Here is a 20,263-nt window from a genome sequence, read left to right as displayed (position 1 = left end):
TGTTAAGGTCCAACGCTCTTTACTGAATCAGAAAGAAATATATCCACAAAAGTGTTCTGGATGTGGAAGTTAAACTAAGAATCTGTTTGGAGTGTTGATTTGTTCCATTGGATGGAGGATGGAACATTTCAGCCTTATAAGAAATCTAATGTAAATATTTTTTTCTGCTTATTCAAGTTCACAGCATTTTCCTGCCAATAGGAAACTACATAACTACAATTCATGTAGTTCTAGAAATTATATTTGCAGTAATTTCTTAACCTCATGTTTCCTTCTCACAGGAGCAATAAACCGAATTCTTACCACTGCCTAGTTGCCATAGGATACAGCCTCACTGCCAAAAGGACAGCAGCTCATGCATTTACCTTTCCAGTGCTGGATAAGTTTGGTGGTTGGGGACTCCTAAATAGTATTTGAGTCCAGTATTTTCTCTGATTTTGCTCCAGCTTGGTGTGTATATGATGTCCCTCCTTGTCCGTCCTTGGTCTCCTGCTCCTTGTCCTGCCCTTAGCTCCTGGGTGCCCTGTTCCAGTCTTGCCTGTACTTCCTTGTTGGCATGGTGCTAGTCATTCTTGAGCTTGAAGTACTTGCTAGCACTCCCTGCCTACTGTGCTCACTACAAACCCAGATGGTGGAGAAAACACGGTGTAGCTCCATAGGCGGGCAGCCCTGACAGACCCAGTTGCCAGCATTGTGCTCCCAGCTAGGACTGTATGACCAGTGCTTAAGATGTAGGGATGCTTGTAACCTACCCTGGAGCACATTTTCCAATAACAGCACCCAGGAGCCAAAGCTTCCTTTGCAAAGTCATAGTAATGATTAATTGCTCTGCTGTGAGTATTATATCATAAATGGCACTAATGCTAATGAGAGACTTCCAGCAGAGCAGAAGAGATACAGAAGTTTACCTGAGTTTACAAGTTTAGAAGTTTGTAGTCTCATGTAAAAGTACAGATGGACTATGCCATCTTTTCTAGGAAGAGAGAAGTTAACTTTGTATTTAGGTTCCTCTTGGTTAAAAAGTCTTAGACACGACTAATAATCTTTTAATACTTAAGATGAGCAGGAGGTTGTACCAGATGACCTCCTGAGTTTCCTTGCAGCTTGAATTATCCTATGATTATATGATGATGCCTACAGTGTTAATGTAAATATGGAAAATCAATTAAAAATTTATTAGTCCCGCTTTTGCTAGGTGTTTATCTATCTGCCTGGGGAACTTAAATTTCAGCAACGTGGGAATAAGTGCATTGTGTAGCAGCTACTCTGTACTGACTCTTTGTGCAGTCACCTTTGGTGTTTGGTAGCTTTCTCCCATTAAAACTGCAGTAAGTTATTGTGTACTTGGTGCTTACTAAGAATGTCTTAATGGCCTTTGCTCCTACAGAGGCATGTAGTTACATGTCCTGCACTGGAAATTATATCAAAATGCACTAATGGATCAAGACTTCCATGTAGCTAGTGAAGTATTAATTCATACACATTCTTGCTGCACATTAGCTTATTTGTGCCGATACCTGTGATTTCTCACAGAAAATGTTAGTAATGCTGATTAGGACCAAGTTGAGAATTCATATAAACAGAAATATTAACATTACTTATTATTTGCTATTATGATAAGAGGAAGCATTCCATGTACTGATTTAAATGTTTTAATAAAGACAAACACACATATTTAGGATCTCATAGATAAAGCCTTGCTTTCATCTTGGTTTGGAAAAATCCTTTCTGACTGCTTGCAAAACTGTATTATGTCACAAGAGGGCAGTGTTAGAATACATAACAGAGTACAGGCAATATTTAATACTAAAATGGCTCATTTGAAAATTATATTCAACTATTTACAATATACCTGTTTTAAAGAGTTTCACCAGGGCAGATTTCTCTGTTACTGTTAGTTCTGTTCCACTGAGGTGGTAAAATATGCTAGGTGCTGCTGATCATGATGGTAATTTCATTTGCTGTTGAAATGGGACAATACAATTTACAATACAGAGTTCTGACAGGATTACCCATCCAGTACATCCTGAGTGGTGGCTGGTCTGCTTTCTATACAAATTATTTATGAATTTTCTGGCTATTCAACAATCAAGAAGAGACTGAAGAGGATTTTTTTTTTTAAGGTAAAAATGTCACAGTATGAATTGCAGAGGTAAGTGTAATGAACTGTTTTGGTCTTGCCTCAACTAGTTTGTAACAGATACCCTGATAAATATTGTACTTAAAAGTCACACAAAGAGTTAGTAAGTCCTCTTCAAAATAAACAGAAAATGCAGCCTGTTTAGAACCTATCAGAAAGAGGTCTTTACCCTCACAAAAATAAAATAATTTTTATTTGGCACTGTTACCTACCCAATGTTACAAACGAGATATACAGTAATAAAAGTTCCTCTTAGAGATATTCCTTGTTTGGTGTTGTCTTAAAAATACTGCTGACTGCCTTGTGTATGTTTAATTGTTGAACTCTGTTTTGAAAATGAACAGGTTCTGAAGGATGACTGTAGTTAATGTCTCAGAATAAAGCTGGGAATACATGCATTGTGACAAAAGCATCAGTGTGACATCTTTGCCAGATTCTGCAGCATTGTGTTTTACTGAATTAGATTCAGAGCCTTTTACCCTAAATGATTAAGATTTATATTCCTATCTGATAAAACAGGAAGGGATGAAGAGAAGAAAGACAAAGACCAAATAGCAATTTGATCTGCAGTTTTGTTGTAGTCTGCCAGCTGAATCATAGTGCAGTGGGGGGCTATTGCGAGTTTATCTTGCCTGTGTTTTGTTGGATTTTTTTTTAAGCTGTTCAGATTTTAAATACAGACCAAACTGAACACAGGGCATTAACTTTGCAAACAATTAGCCTTTTTTAGAAAAGCTTTAAATGAAGAGCTGTGGGTGCTTGGGTGGTACAGCAGTGTCAGTTGTAGGAAGATGCAGAGGGCTGGGGAGCAAAAGCCAAATAAGTTAGTGGGCTTGCTGAGAAGAATGACTGTGAAGGAAGAGGTTCAGATGTCCATGTAAGAAAGGGAAGAATTTCCTGGCTGTTTGAAGGAAATGGATTTAAACAGGACAGTCCTTGCAATACTGCTTTCTGCATGTGAATGCCATTATGTATGCATATAAATAGCCATTATGTATTTTGGAGATAACCTATGTGAAGTCACGACATAGGTTTGTACTGTAGTCTGTAGTGTAGCGTAAATATGCCCAAGCTAGCTTTAAATTATTTAGTTTTAGCATGAGGACTGATCTACCCATTCTAACACAGAGATTGGCTGGACTAATGTACTCAGCTGAGAAGCAGGGTTTGTTGGCCCATGCTAAGCTCCACAGTGTCGTGGTTGTACTGCCTTTTAAATAGCTGTGTGAATTTTAGCTTATTGAAAGTTAATACAGAAAAATAATTTCAATTCTGTCTGCCAGGTAACCTAGCAAAAAGTCCAAGACATTGCAGGCAGCTTTTAGAGGATCAGATAGAAAGGTATGGAAATAATGAATGTTATTACAGTACAATTAATCTGACCTGTAAAGATTTTAATTAGGAACTAGAAGAGAAGTTGGTCACAGTCTTTCTAGAAGCATGATGCCTCCTTTAAGCAAATCACCTTGTCTTGTGTAAAGAGGATGGCCTAACATATGTTGGCAAACTGCAGTTCTAGTGTGGGAAGATATTTCTATTTCAATCTTTAAAAGTAGTTTGATAAGGATTTCCTATCTGAATGGCTGAAACATACTCCAGTGGAGGTAATGGACCAGGAAAATCACTTCATAAACAGATAGTTCACTTTCATGTGTATCCTTTGGTTTCTCTGTTATAAAAGGAAAATTTTACTAAGGACAAACTGAACTATGTCGAAGTAACAATAAGCAAACTTTTCAAAATGCCAGCTTTTGCAGATCTCCAATTAAACATGGAGATGGTATGGAGTCCTGGAGGGACACAGGTGCAGAGGTGAGTTAGAGGTACAAGGTATGGGAAAATGATGAAATTAAAAACAAACTAGCTACATCAACTCCCTTATAAACTCAAAATAGTGAATAAACTAAAATTTCAAAGAAAAGTGCCCAATCTCTTTCAACCTAGCACTCATAATTTTTTCTCCTATTTTCTTCATTTCTCTTTCAGACACCATGATTTTGTTTACACACAGTACAAAAATTCTGTTTGCCAGGTTGAAAAATAGATAGTGTCACAAGTCAGGGAGGAGCATGCAGGGATGTACCTTGTGATGGTGGGGGAGGGAATAAGGCGGAGCCTTGTTTCTGATTCTCATCCATTCCATAGAATGGTCTTACAAATTCAATAATGTTTTAGATTGGGGGGCGGGGGGGAGGTTTAATAACTCTTTCACTGCATGTGTCTCTCCTGCCAGTGAGAGTCAGTGAAACTGAATACACAAACAGCTTCTGATTTGAACACTACCATTTTATAGTGTGTTCAGAGGACAGACAGCAATGGAAACAATCTCATCTTTTTAAGTCTTTAATACTGCCTTTTAAATAGCTGTGTGAATTTTAGCTGGTGACCAGCAGCTAGAACCCCCTGCTGCTTCTGCGATTGCAGAGAGGAACAGCAAACTGAGTTTTGAGCTGCCAGCAATCCTCCTGAAGTCTACACTGAACAGCAGGAGATTCTTGAGTGTAAGGTTAACAGGCGTAATAGGAAACACACACCTGATTCCCCAGGAGGCTGGAGATGTATAAACAAAGGGCAGAGAGAAAATAGGGCTCTGAAGTCTTGAAGAAGACAGATGGGCTTGCTCCCTAGCTGGCTGCGAAACTGCATCTCAATGGGGAGCAATGATGGCTGGGGAAAAAACCTGAAAGAACTTTCACTTGATAGAAGCCTGGACTTTTCTAATGAACATAGATAGGACCTTTCCTTGACTTAACACCCTACAATGTTAATTTATTTCTCAGGCTGAACAGCTGCCTCATCAGAAGTTATCTTAGAAAGTGGTTCCTTAACCAACACCTTTCCTTCTCTCTTCTTCTCTATTCTGTCTTTAAAGATACATTCTTTAAGGTTGTAAAGAGTCAAAAAAGGAGTTTATTTTTTTGGAGGGAGGGGAAGGAGTGAGAAGGAAGTTGGAAGATGTAAATATTGCTTATGATTCACATAATGTAAAAGTGTCTTTTTCTGCCAGGCTGTTGGTTATTCTGCCCTAAACAGAATTTTTTTTATCTGAACTTTCTAAATAAAGTTGAGAATAATGTATTGGAGACCTGGAGATCAAATTTTGTGTGAGCAGTAGGCACATTTTCTTTGTAGCGCCTTTGAGTGCAATTGTGAGTATGGTAGCATGCATATAGCGTTTCAGCTCTGAAAGGTAAGCTTGTTAAGGGAGAACTTTAGTGTATAGGCTGTATTATAGGCTGTTTGTAGAGACTTCTATTTAGCTGCCTAGGTGCTCATTTCCAAATATTCTTTCTTTTAAACAGTGCCTGTTCATATTTGCATCCCTTGAAAATTTATTTCTGACAGTTGGTAAATTCTTCCTAGATCTTTTCTAAGACATAATTGATTTTGTTTTCCTGAACACATAATTTTATATGGTAATATCTGTGCAAAAGCAATTTGCTATGGTTCAGGGAACTGGACTATTATAGGCATTTGTCTTTGTAATGCAATTATAAAGCTACTAACTTGATCTTAATAACATTTGCTTGTTACCACTTATTAGATGCATGAAAGGAAAACAATGCAATTTTAAACACAGAAAATGATGCTGAAATATGCTCATGCATGTCTCCTGGATTATCAGCCACAAGGATATAGTGGATGGGATGACAAAATTTTGTTTTTATTTTTGTAGACATTTCATGAATCCCATATTTTAGAATTAAACTATATTTCTAATGTTCTATCAAGTAAAATTAGCATGTGTTTGTATATGTTTATATGTATTTGTCTGTGTGCATGTATGATTTCCTTAGTAAAGTGCAGTTTGTATCAGTTTAGAATTTTAATGCTCTTGCTATTTTTTTTAATTACTCAAAAGACAGTCAGTTAAGGCCCAACTTAGAAAGAGACATATGAAAGTGTTCAGCTTCAAGCCTGTGCTCAGGAGCATAGCAACTTGTAAGCCTAAAATAGAACATGTATCTAAAGATCTTGATTCAGCAAGTTATTTAATTTCAAGTACTCTAATTTTTTGTCTGCAGCAGCTCATAATTTGTATTGGAACTATTACAGAGGAGTTCCTGGCCAAGGGGGATTGATTTAGACATCATTCCATCACATGAATGGCATGTGGTCACATAGACTCTTTTGAAGTGGACTTTACCGCATGTTCGGGACCATCCTGAATACTCTATTCCAGGTTGTTTTGGACTTTTAATGGTTTTCTTGAAATCCCTGACTTACGTGAAAAGAATTTTTTTTTTTTTTTTTTCATTGGCAGGCATCCATTAACAATTCAGAGATTTACTGGCATTTTCAACAAAAAGGGCAAGAGTTGATTAAACTGTACGACTGCATTGTGCAGAGACCTTGTGCAACAAAGAAATGCATTATAAATACAAGAGGATATTTTAATTGAAAGTTATGTTTACTGAGAAAACATAACAGTTAAATTTCATTTCTGAGGGTAGCCTATATAGGGCAGAGATTTATATTCCAAGATTGCATTTCTGATGCTAGTTATCTTCTGATCACCTCTGACATTTCTAAAGGATCTCATCATCACAACAGTCTTTAGAGGTAGATGAACAGAGGTCATAACTTTCTTCCAAAGGTGAAGGTGACTCTTGTGTTCTCTGCTTTGCAGACAGAAATGTCTCATTCAGCTGATGGTCATAGAAAACAGAAGTCCTACTTGCTTCCACATTGAGGCTTCCTGTGTTGTTAATCAGCATATTGATTTTTCTGTTGGCACTTTTAATTAATTTTCTTTTAAAGCAAAGAAGAATCTTAAGGCAGTGCTGTTAGCAAATGTGACATAAGGACTCTTAAAACATCCTGGAATATTTAATATGTGTCCTTTTATTTTTAATTCAAAGGATGCTGTGACAATATGCACTCTGGGAATAGGAACTGCTTTTGGAGAGTCCATTCTAGATAACACTCCTCGCCATGCTACCATCGTTACCAGAGAATGTAGCGAGCTCCTTCGAATTGAGCAGAAGGACTTTAAAGCACTTTGGGAGGTAAATTCAGATTTATTTGCAGTTTATGCAGAAAAAAGTGATTTAACCTTTTAAGTGTTTGTAATGAAATATGAACACATTTATACTGTAAGCAAAGTAATAATTCTTTTAAATTAGTTTGGACAAAAAGAAAAGTCTTTTTACTTCTTTTTAGTGCTTCATACTCTGCATGATTACATACTCCTGTATTTCTTTCTTGTGGGCTTCTTCTAATGAAATAACTTAGGAGAAATTTCTTGTGGAACTTATTTGTATACTGTAGATGTTGCTTGCTTACCCTTAAACTTGATTTTATTGCCAGCATTTATGAGGAGAGTCTATCCTTAATATACTCTAAGATTTTAAATTATTATCCTTTACTCCTGGCTTATCACCAGCTGTAAGGGGTTTAGAATTTGCAGATGGATCAAGATCACTTATAAATTAAGTTACTGATTACATGTGAATTCCCTTAAAACTTTCCTGTGTGGAGAATGTACTGCTGAGGTTCTTCATTCTATAATCTGTGTGTACTTTGGTATCCATGCTGAGAAGACTTCATTAATACGTTACTGTGCTAAGTTACTCAACTTCAGTTTGCATTTTTGTAAGCATTACACTTGATTTGAAAAGTGTTCTGGGAATTGGAAGGCATCCTTTTTAGCCTGGCCTACTCTAGTGCCAGTTGTATTGCTAGCCTTGTTTTAAATGGTGACTGGACAAATTTAGGTGTTATGTAGAGCTGTCAGATGGTGTGACAGTGTCCTAAAGTTGCAGATCTAGGGACACTAACTATATTTAAGAAATAGTTGCCGGTTGTAGCATTTTAGTTCAGCTTCTCTCCTAAGTGCAGACAGATGGGGTTTTTTGGCTTTCTTTTTTTCCTGAGAAAGAGCAGTATTATACTTCTAGTAATTGTCCTAAAGCAGTACTAAAGTAAGGGTATCAGAAAGAAAATAAATCCACAACTAGCTACACTGACTGAGGAAACAGCACTGATATCACCTGTCTGCAAATATGTTGCCTTGAGCATAGTTAATGGTGCAGCGTGACTAAGGCATGAAAGACCAATGTGTGAATGAAACATGCTTGCCATTGAATGCTCTGACAATATCAGATTTCATTCTTTGAATTGCATAGCCTTAATTTGTACTGTTTTTTTGGCAACATCTGCAGCTAAAATAAAATGCTTGTAAACTCTCATAGCAAATTTGAAGAAAATCATAATGCAATATTTTTCTGCAGTTCATGCTTTTTTCTCTACAGGAGCTGCATTATAGTTTTAGACCCTGTCATTAAAAGATTAAATATGCCAGTGGTCTCCTCTGCTTTAACATATGCTACACTTGCCAGTGGTCAGAATTTTTTAGTTTAGATAGCGCTGTACAGGCTCATGATGGAGGAGAATAAATCCGATTGTAGATTTCTCAAGTTACATTTTTTTTAATTCACTTTTAATTGGTATAAGCAGAGTAATTTCTGCTGTGTATATAACTTTTCCTGCTAAGCATTCAGAGATTGTTGGTTTCCTATCAGAAATATCGGGGGAGTGGAGGTTAAGTTCCCTTCTTAAAAATGTTGAACCTTAAAACGTATTTGAAGTTGTTTTAAAACAAAAATGCTGATGTCATTTGCTCTTTAATCACTAATACAATGTTGTTTGTAACAATTTTGCTGATTTTGATGAGGTTTTTGATGATAGATGCTTTTGGAAAAGGTCACGTGTATTCAAAGTATTGGGACTTATCATAGGGAGCCTTAGCACACATCTTGTATATTGCAGGTTTTATAAAATTGTACAGTAGAGCATGTCACAGATGCTGCAGGTGTCAGTCACAGACCACAGTTTAGCTTTGTGGTGCTTCTTTGCCTTTTGTGCAGTTTTACAGTGAACTTTTCACGTATTTTGGTGTTCTTTCTTTCAAGGCAGCTATCCCTGTGCTCTTAGTGAGTGGAAAATTAGGCCACAATTTGCTCGTTAGTCTGAGGTAGAATTAAGTTGTTCATTTTTTTCAAGGCAATATTTGTTTCCTTGCTATCTACTAATCCCAAAGCCTATGTGAACTGCAGCTAAGGTATGATAAACAGACAATGTTCAAAACAGACAGAAAATTATTTAAGAAAATTCCCCCCAAATATACTAGCAATAGCATTATTATTATTATTAATTATCTGAAGGAAAAAAGTAAATACTTTTCTTCAGGGAAACTTTTTGTTATGTTATGGATGCTGTGTTGTTCTGTCTACCTTATCCTAAGATTCCTATATCTTTGCTGTGACAAAGCCCTTATGGGGAAACTGTTATTGATACAGTGACGTGCCATTCAGATAATTTTTTAATTTGTTTTTAATGAAAACCCACACAAAGTCAAGAATGGATCACAGATACTTATTATCAGTGGTACCATGGGAAAAATGGGAGAAGGCAACAATGTCAATGTCATTACAATCCAGATACAGTAAAAACTAAAATCTGGTGCATACAAATTTCAGCTCTCCAGATAATGAGAATTTAATTCCAGAAAGAAGTAGTTTTGCCATAGAATATGTTGAATAATTCCAAAATAATATAATACTGTAGTTTAAGAACAACCTAAATGAACTGTAGAGTTGAAATTCTTAAAGTGGTTACTGCTTTTATGAATGTAGGATTTTTATGATTAATAATAGAAGTGCAAAAAATACATTTTATATATGATAAGTTTTTTGTTTGTTTGTTTGTTTGTTTCCCCATTAAATTCAATTTTGGAGAAATTTACTTTTTTCCTTCTTTTGAGGGAAAGAACAAATGAAAACTCTCTGTTAGCTGATTTAAAGATTTTTGGCATACAGAGCATGGAAATTCCAAGACTGCAATTTTTCATATTCTTTTTTATTTTTAGGTTGTGAATATAATCTTAGAAATTGAACCAGTATAAATTGATTCAGTATTGACTTTAATTTATTGTGCAACTAATCTGAAATGATAGGACTGTGCTATGAACTTTCTTCCTTTACAGTAAAAATTTGTTAACACTTAAAGGTACTGATGAAGTTCATGTTTGCAACAAATGTTTTTCTACCACAAATCTATGCAGTTCTTTGAAAGACAAATAAATATCCATTTATACTGCTTATGAAACTTTTAGTGTGAATCCTGAAACTAGATTTTAAAAGAGAAAGATATAATACCTATCTATTTTAGTTATTTCTAAGGTTAGAACAATTTTCAGAATCTCTATAACTTCATATTATGAATTTATAGATTTTTCTGAATTTTATTGAAACTGAAAAGTAACTTTTCTTGTATTAGCTGTATTGCTCTAAGAAACAATTGTATTGATAGAATGTTTCACAGACCAGATGTGGCTTATTAACATATTTAATGCACAATATACAGCTATTAATTTCTTTGAGTACAATTAGAATTGGGTCTATACCTGAAAGAAAGAGATTGCTGCTTCTAAACAGACTTTTTTTCTTCTCTATCACTATTCTTCTGTCAGTTTTATAAATTTAAATATTCTTTGAGGAAAACATAGGATATTCTTTATCAAAAATATAATAAGATTTCTTCTGTAATATACAGAACCATGTATTCAATCAACCCTTTAAATACAGAAAGATTTTCTATGATGATCTCCATTTTTAACAGTCAGGGAATGCTGGTCAAAACAAATGATACTGTCCTGATAACAATGATTACCAGTTAAAATGGCCTAGTCTTTTCTCTAATGACTGTATCTGTTGAAGTAGCATCCTGTTCAGGAACATCTGTTGAACTTCTAAGCTTACTCATCCTTGGAGACTTGTTTTCTATCAATGGCTGCTGTAGCGGATTGGAAATGATGAAATCTCTGGTTAGGTTCTCACACAGCTGAAGACTGTTCCCTGATGAAGGAGCTCTAGGAGGTTATGGGAATCACTGGTGACGTGCTTTTGCTCACCGATTGTCCCTGGCCTTCATCTGAGGAGCACTAACAAATATGAAAAAAGTTACTCATCACTGTTATAACACTGTACACTTCCAAGATGCTCTATGAATCTGTAGGAAGAAGTATTCTTTGTGTTGATAAGAACTTGCTTTCCCTCTTTAGTATCAATGAGTTAGTGTGGTGCTAGCCACCTTGCCCAAAAAACTGTTTCAAAGCACAAAGGAGAATACATCCAAAAATAAACATGAAAGCAGAAGGCTACACACGAGGAGCTCTGATCATGCACATCCTGTTGGATCACCAGCTTGCTCCACCCCTAATAGCTGGATTCTTTTAAACAGCGTAGGAGTGAAATGAATGTATTTAGGCAGTGTTATCATTACAGAAGTTCTCTGTAGTTCATCCTCAAGCTTTGTCCTTTCATGCAGTTGCAAACTGATGCAAACCCAGACAGGAAGGGAGTGAATCTGCTGAGAGGTGACTTATTTTTAGAGGTCTTTCCTACCACAGTGAATTACTCAGCCTTCCTTGGATAACATACAAATAAACAAGTTCCTTTTGTGTGGAAAAAGATTATGTTAGAAGTTACTGAACATGCCTTGAGAAACATTTGATCTTGAGTAAACGAAGAACAGCTATTACTTCTGTTTGCAGTAACTTTGGAGAGAGGGAGTCTTGGCCCCTATAAGGTCAGAATGAATATTTTAATTCTTTTTTATTCATATTCAGTAGCACTTGCACATCTTGTAGTCTGATAAACAGTATCGTAACTTGCTTCCTGCTTTTGCCCGTCTGAGGATAATTCAGTAGCCCTCAGCAGACTTTAGTGCTCTGAAATTATAGCTTTGGGAGAAGCAGCTTTCTTACCGTCATTGTTTTCTGAACACTCTGAATGTTAGTTTTTAATGAGCTAGTTTAAAAACTAACAGAAGAACAGAAGAAATTTTACATACCGTTTCAATGGAATGCTGTGTAGGAGATACACATATGAAATGACATGCTGACTTAAATGTTGTAGCACTGTTCAGTGAGATTTCTGAATAAGGTTTAAGTTCATCAGAATTGAGACCACAGCTCTCAGTGCATTTGTGTGTAGTATCAGTTTGTCTTTTTAAGGATATGATTATATCCCTTATATCAAGGTATAATATAATCCTATGCCTCATTTTATGTGTCAGGATTATGGCAGTAGGAATTATGAAGGCACTGTAAAAATACATTAATGAAAATGAACATGTTAGGATTTTCATTTGTTTTATCCATTTAGCCATGCTGTAAGTACATTATTTATCAAAGTATGTTACTGAATCTCATGTAGGTGTTTTGCAGTGTAATGCAGTAGGCAGCATTTCAGAGAGGCAGCCTTTTCCTTGCCTTACGCTGCTGGAAAATATTTGTTACATTGTTACTTGAGAATGTTCTTGTTTCTTTCTCTGGTAGACTCCTGAATACTTCAGCATGTTTAAGGAGTATTAGGAATCTCATGTAAATGTCAGTACTTCCTAATGTACCTTTTCACCAATGAGTATTCCATGCCAGAAATTCTTTCCAGTTCATTTAAGTGAGAGATTAAATTTGATCTGAGAAATGAAATATTGGGAGGGGGGAATCAAACAAAAAGTCAGATTCATGTCCAGCCCCTAAACTATCAACTTGATTTATGGTATAATAGTCTGCCAGTTTATTGCCCAGTAATCAACTGCAGAAGTCTTTGCTCTGATTTACTGATTTCCCATAGGTGAATATAGTAGAGGTATAAAACTATAGTTAATAAAATACTGAATATTTAGCTTTGCAGGATGGATGATCATGTGATTTAAAATAGTGAAGTGCTTGGAGACCCACAAAAGTATAAAAAGGTGGTCATGGAACACTCAGCTGTCTTTACCCGTTTCATGTCACACCCTCCATTGACTGCTCAAACTCTACCTTTATGATTTGTCTCTCTAATGGGGTTTTATTTGAGAAATGTAAAAGTGATCAAATTGTAGTAGCCTGCATTTGCAATGTAGCTGGAATACTGTGTTCACCAACCTCTCAAATAGCCATCTTGTCAGAATAAGGAAGAATTATTCCATGTTATCAGATACAGAATACAACACAGAAGGAAGACATGGAAGGACACAAGTGTGTGGAATCTGTTGCCTTATGCTGTCTGCAAATCTTAAGCTGATGACCAATTCAAATTTCTATGGAAAGGAACAGAGCTAGTGTGAGAGACATTGAAAAATGAAGTGATGATAGGCAAGCGGGAGATTTTTTTCCTAGAGTAACACATGGAAGGAGGAGGAATATAAATAGTCCTCCTCCCCTCCCCAGCTTTAGAATATGACAGTAAACACGGAATTGGCAAGATGTAAGCAAAGCTTTGAAAGTAACTAACATCCCACCTTCATACCTTCTGTGTTAATATTGCTAAAGCATGAAAGTGAGTAGCAGGGAAAGATTCCGAAATTGTTATTATACCAAGAAGAAATGCTAGATAGCACTCCTGGTTTTGCTGGTGTGAATTGATCATATTTAAAGTGAATGCAGTACAATTGCTTTGATACACATGGAGCTAAGTGGGAGCAGAGTCTGTCCTTTAGTGCTGCTGTTATATTGATTTTGACCATCCTTGTAATATGCTTTTAGGGTTTTTTTCTCTTGTTTTGCTTTGTCAAACATTTCTAATTTTAACGAGTGATGTTCTGTCTGGTAGAGCAGATTTAAATGAGTATGGAACGGCATTGTGTCCTCAGTAGCCAGACTTACATCAGAACAAGCCATGTTTGTCAGCATAGCAACACCGTGACTGCTGCTTTCATTCAGATGTATTAATCACTTCATGTTTTAAAAAATGGACGCAGATTTTGTGAACACTGTTTATGACCCTGTATCTCCTAAGGTAGGCTTCCTGGCCATTGGCAGTGGAGAAACATATCTAGGAATTAATCTAGATTTTTCACTTCAGTAACACAGATTTTCTTTTGGTGTGATATGTACTGATGGAAGTGTATGAGTCTTTTGATAGAGTCTTGCTATGATGTGTTCTTTTCTAAATACTGGCATTATAACCAAAAAGTTCATAATCAATAATTATCCACTCTGTTTCAGATAATTTGCTGTGCCATTATGTATGATATTTAATATTGTCAATGAGGCACAATTTCTGCAGAAGATCAAGGGATCCAGTTAGTTTTAACTCTGTGAGTTCCCCTTTCTTTGTTGTTATCGTTGGTTTAAGGTTAAGTTAAGCAGGCACTTCAGACATCCCTTAAGCAACTGAAAAGATTGAAAAATAACAAGCTGATTGGAAAGGCCTGATCCTTCCTCATGTGTCTGCAACAAACTTTCCTGATGCATGTTCTTGTATGCCATCCCTACAGTCAGTTTACACCTCAGTCTCCCGATTTATTCTGAATCTATTTTAATTGCAATGTTTTGTGACTATGTCACTGGTCACCATGTGGAGATGGAATAAGGCTTTGCAGACCTGAATTCTCTTAAACCATACTAGCATGTCATTTCTCTTAGGTGCTATTCTGTATCACTGTAGCAATGCCCATTAACTTGAAGCCCCTGTTGAATCCTGTTATACCACAGTGCAGAAATATATTGTCATTCCTATTTAAAACCCTTGTAAATGTTTATATGTTTATTAGCACTTCAAAGAGTCTTAAATTATATTGCAGAAAACTTGACTTATTTGAGGTTCCTTCTTGGATAAAAAGAAATAGAAACATCCAGCGTGCATGTCAGTCTCCCCGTTAAGTAATGCCTTTACTGGTTTTCTCATATATTATCATGGTTAGCGGTGAAGTTGAAAAATATGAATTCATCCGATTTTCAAGAAAAGAAATTATTTTGATTAATTCCTAAAATATTTAAATTACAGAAGAACATCTGACAAACTGAAATGTATACACTTAAAGTCTGCAGATGTTTTTGAGGCTGCTATTTTTCTTTGAAGCTTTACTGCCAAACTTGCACTTTCTATAACCAGCTTTTTTATTAGCAAAGAAAGTGCTTTTCATCCTCAGCAGATTGTATTATTAAATGTGGTATCTCTAAGCATGATGTGCTAAATGGCAAAAACATATATTGCAAAACACAACTGGGAGCCTATGAATCTTATTTCAGGGAGCAAACTTCTGGTCTTTCATTTGTTCATTTTTATTAGGTAAAAATGTCTTTCAGAAGACTCATAAGATTTGAAGCTTATAAAATAGTTTCTGGCTTTTTTCCCAAACATACATTTTAACTATCAAATATGTGTCTCTCTCTCATCTGTTGCAGAGACAAAAAGTGCATAACACAGAACTATGTCTTTGTAGATATGTGTGTGTGCGTGCTGTGCCAGGGGAAGTTTAGGTTGGATATTAGGAAAAACTTCACCGAAAGGGCAGTCAGGCACTGGAACAGGCTGCCCAGGGAGGTGGTTGAGTCTCCATCCCTGGAGGTGTTTAAAAAAAGGGTAGATGTGGTGCTCGAGGACATGGTTTAGTGGTGGACTTGGCAGTGATAGGTTAAGGGTTGGACTCGATGATCTTAAGGGTCTTTTCCAACCTTAACAATTCTATGATTCTATGATTCTATCTAATATGTATTGTGTGTATATATTACTATATTAAATTCATATTAGCCTTGTCAAACTTCTGTGTAGAAATGCCTGGAGCTTTGGTTCTAATTGCATTTGTGGTTGGCAGTGTCCTTTGCTGCCTTAGAATGGATACCAAAATGATCAACTGCATAAGGCTTTGCTTACACTTCTAAACTTTTGGGTTTGACAGAGACTGTCTGTTCCTTAACTCAACCGTGGGTTTATACGTGGATGAGGTTATTTTGGAGATTGACCCTCTCTGATCTTCTGTTCAGTGATACCATCTCAATCCTTGGTTTCTTTTCAGATGAGTCGTGCTTTTTCTTCCTCACACAAAAGGTTAACTATTATTACTGGTTCCTTCAGGTTCTTGAGAAAATAAGTAAAGCCTTAGAAGCTTCCTTTTAGCAAGGCGTTTTTGTTGCTTTACAGCAATGGATACAGTTTTGTGTTCCTCCAAGGCATTCCTATAGAATGCATGCTTGCATGCTGCATTTGAATGGGTGCTTTCTGCTTGCACTACAAAATGGGCCAGGCAAATAATGTGATACCATTTATTAGATCAATGGATATGTTTTAATATTGACATTTTAAAAATCCATTAGCTTAAACCTGCTGGCATTAAAAAAATGAGAGATCTTTAACAATAGAATCTGTGGCAGTGGAAGATCTTATGCAGATTAATACATACTGAAAACAAGGCTATTATATATTATTCTTTTTTTATTCTGACAGTCTTGTTTAGTTTATAAAATATTTTGTAAAAATATTGTAAAAGTGTTCACTTTCATGTAGCAAGAAAAAGGTAACCTACAAGTTCTGCTTAGCGGAATGTAAATTCCTCCTTCCTTAAGGAAGCACTCCCTTGAATGAGCATTCAACACCTTAAAACTCAAAACAAGCTAAACCTCAGATAGTATCAATTTATTAGGTATATGGATTAATAAATGGGCTCAGAAAGAGTGCCCTTTGCTTGCCTTAGATACAACAGTTCCGATAGATGTCTTTCCCTGGTCATACTCAGAGCTGTAAGGTTCAATGTTTGCCCTTTCCCTTAGACTGGTTCCTCCCCTCTTTTCATCCATGGGGAAACCCTACCTTATTGAAGTCAATGAGCATTGTGGGATTTCAACCCAGGTACTTACTAATTGCTTCCTTCTCCTTGTACAATATGCAGCACAGGCTGTTGGCACTAGGTTTAAATCCTCTTCACCCTCTTCCCTTCTGTAACAGTTTCTATTCACTGACATAGCTGATGTAACGTGAGAGCATGAGGCTGGAATCACTCAAATTATTTTGCGGCTTAGTAGTTCAGGGGTGCTTAACAAAATGGTCCACCCAATACTTGTACTGAGGTAAATTGTATCAAAGCCTTACAAACTCTAGGCATACGCTTAAAAATGAAGATATAGAAGACTGAGAACTGAATATGGAATCTCTCTCCTGTGGCAGAAAATAAGAATTACAGGGCCCATCCAGCCTGTCATCTGTGCTGATTGTGGCCAGTGCCAGATACCAGGAAGAGAAAGAGATTTAAAAAACCCAAATAATCCATGTTCTTACTCTTGAATCAATCCTTGTTTCAATCTGAGCACTGGAACTCCAGCACTTAAAATTCTCAGGGTTAGTGGGTGTTGCTCTAATTCCAGTAGTTCAGTGATTCCTAGAAATCTGTTCACCAGCAATGTGAAAAGGATCAGGCTTGAAACATGCTCCGAGGGCCTGCAGACCCTCTGAAATGTTTAAATCTCAAGGGGATTTATGGAACAACCTGTTCATCGATATTTTTTTTTTTCTTTTGGCGAATGGTTGTTTATGCCAAGTTGTTTATGTTTCAAGAGCAGCACATAATAAGACATGGTGGCCTTCTAAGGCATGTGCTTCCTGTATTTTTATACTCTGTAATGAAGTGGATGTTCAGAGAACTCATGTTTTCCTCGAATATTTCTGTTATAGGCTGTTGTCTAAATCAGTGGTTTATCAGAATTTGTGGATTCATACCATCAGTCTGGTGTGACACTTAAGACTCAATTTCTTTATCCTTCATCTCATGCCTGATTACATAAGACCATTAGTGCGTATTTCCTCTGATCTCTGCTTAAAATAGTTTCTCAGTTAAATGTCAAATGAAGAAGTTAAAAGAAAATTGAAACTCACAAATAAAAGTTTGCACACTAAATATCTTCTGACCTAACTTTACTTCTGTTCATTTTAAATTACATTGATAAAATAATCTTGTCTTTCTAGATGCTGTACTTAGCTCTAAGCCAGGCTTGTATACCATTTGTTTGAGGGTGATACATAATTAGCATTTAAAATTAAACCTTGCCATCCTGCATTTAGTATGTATTGACAGAACTCAGCTTGCTTACATTTTAACCTCTGACTGTTTCCTGAGTAATTTCTATTTAATTTTGCATTCCACCTCTCTCTTGACCTTTGAAAAATATCTTTTCTGACTACCAATGCAAACCATTTTCTTGGAGTATTAACCAATTCATTTTCCAAAATAGACAGACAAGCTTTATTCTGTTAATTTCCACAAAACCCTATCCAGACATTCCCGAGTACAGGTTAGTGGAAACAGGTGCAATATCATTGTTTTATTTTAGGAGAATAAGAATATGCGTTACAATATGATTTTTATATGACCTAGTCTTTGAGAAACTGAATCCTACAAAGAAATCATGCTGTTCTGAAAGGACTGAGTTATAAGGGAACTTGTTTGAGTTAGGCTTTTATGCTTAATTCTCTCTGGGGATAATGCTGGAGACTCTCAGTACAATTAGGGAAAGATTAAAAGCTCAGTACAGACTTATTTTCTTTCTTTGTTTCTGCCAATACCCTTCAAGCCTGTATCCTCTCTAGAAGCATGAAGCGTTTTTCAAAGCCCTTTTTTCTTTCTGCCATCGTTTCTCAGGCATTTTTCTGGTATGCTGCTCTTCCAAAGATTTATGAATGTCGCTTCTCTTTCTGCATTTGTCACTTTTGATCCTGCTGGCATTTAATGACAATTTTGTTGATCTCTGGTTAAGAGTTCATTGGGTATTTCTCCTTAGGTTTATCTGTGACATTTAGATCCTATTAGATAACCAGGGATCACCAAGCAGTTAGGACATAATTCTTGTGCTGTTGAGGTTGGTGAGAATTATGCCATCACTTAGTATTTCTTAGTATATTGGCTCTGCAGAGCTAAACGAGTGAAATGTAGTAAAAGTGTAGACAATTGAGCAGATATGTCTGAATACACTGGTGCAGTAGCAGATTTGATTACTAAGAAGGTACCCATTTTACATAACATTTTGTCAAAGAAGAGCTATGCTTCAATCTAAGCATGTAATAGCTGGAGCTATAGCTCCCTGTGCTGTTGCTGTGGTATGGTTGAAAGATTATGTGATTTGAGATTACAACAGAAGTTCACATCAAAACTCTAATCTTTGCAAGTTGTTTCTGTCTAATGTGTTTACATACATCTGCCATATGGAATTGCCTTGTAGAGGGTGTTAATTCCATCTGATCTCATATACAAAATGTACTTTGTGTCATTTTATTCTAAAAGACAGACTTTTGCTGTTTTAACAACAGAATGTGGATTTTTCTGCCTTCTAACCTTTCTGAAGAATTACTTGATATGACTTCACAAAATGATGCATGCTACCAGTCAGCCTACAAGTATTGATACTTGAATGGATTGTTGTCAACTTCGTACTCTAAAATTATGTAAAGGTCTGAGGCACAGGAAATCCTGGAAATGCTCCAAGTCCTACCAATGGTAGGAATACAGATTTTACTACCATAAGAATTCCCTAAGGGATTGATTTTACGTGAGCATCCATGCTGTTAATCCAAGTATCATTACAGAATGGTAGGTGAATTACCTTTCCTGGTATCCATTAACTGGGACAATGTCTTTGGATAAGAATTTAGTTAATTTGTATTGAATAAAATGTAATGAATGATTGTGATATCCAGAAGCAGACCATGAGTTATATTTTCCCTCCTTATTTAACAAAATAATTCATACTACTAGTATATTTTATGCTTTTTAATGTGTGAGAAAACAGTAGACCCACAAAAAACAACCCTTGTGATGCTGTTCGTGTGCAAGTAGCTTTTGCAGGGAGATGGGGAGGTATTTTCTATCTGCCTACTCCCCTGAGGGGTTATAGAACAATGGCACAGCTCACGCTTTATGGTAGTATGTATATGTAAAAATAATACCAAATGTCTAGAAAGAAATAGATTCTTGACTATGATTGACTATTTATTCTTCCTTGTGCCCAGATAATGCAAAGCTTTAGCATGTTTCTTCTGTCCTTGCCAATTAAGATTTCTGTTGATTTTTCCTTTTAAGTATATACCTCTACTGGTAAAACTTTCTCTTCTTTATTTCAGTCTACATATGCATATCTTCATTATCTGATAATGTTGTTGCCACATGTACAAATGAAAATTATTAATTTGATATGCTAAAGAGCTTTTTACAGAAGGAAAAAGCAACTCTTACTTTGAAAGCTGTTAAAGTAATAATGAATACTATCTTTATATTAGAAGGTTTCTTTTTAAATGAATGGTTTTGAATGGCTTGCTTTGTGTGAGTAGAATTTGCTATAAGAGATACCCATGTGACTGTCCCCAA

At 36.1% G+C, this 20,263-nt stretch overlaps 1 protein-coding gene across 1 annotated transcript in view; it reads left to right on the top strand.

Annotated features, from left to right (window-relative positions):
* RAPGEF4 (Rap guanine nucleotide exchange factor 4) overlaps positions 1-20,263 on the top strand; it is a gene marked incomplete at both ends in the record, with an annotated part of 155,344 nt that overhangs the window by 15,147 nt on the left and 119,934 nt on the right. The window contains one exon of the mRNA XM_082311463.1: positions 7,003-7,149. Within this exon, the coding sequence (XP_082167589.1) occupies positions 7,003-7,149 (147 nt within the window). The remainder of the gene's footprint in view (positions 1-7,002; positions 7,150-20,263) is intronic.

Source organism: Platalea leucorodia (genome assembly GCF_965183815.1).
Source record: "Platalea leucorodia genome assembly, chromosome: 5".
Taxonomy (NCBI): Eukaryota; Metazoa; Chordata; class Aves; order Pelecaniformes; family Threskiornithidae; genus Platalea; species Platalea leucorodia.
Note: the sequence above shows the minus strand (reverse complement) of the source record. Positions and strands in the feature narration are given on the sequence as shown.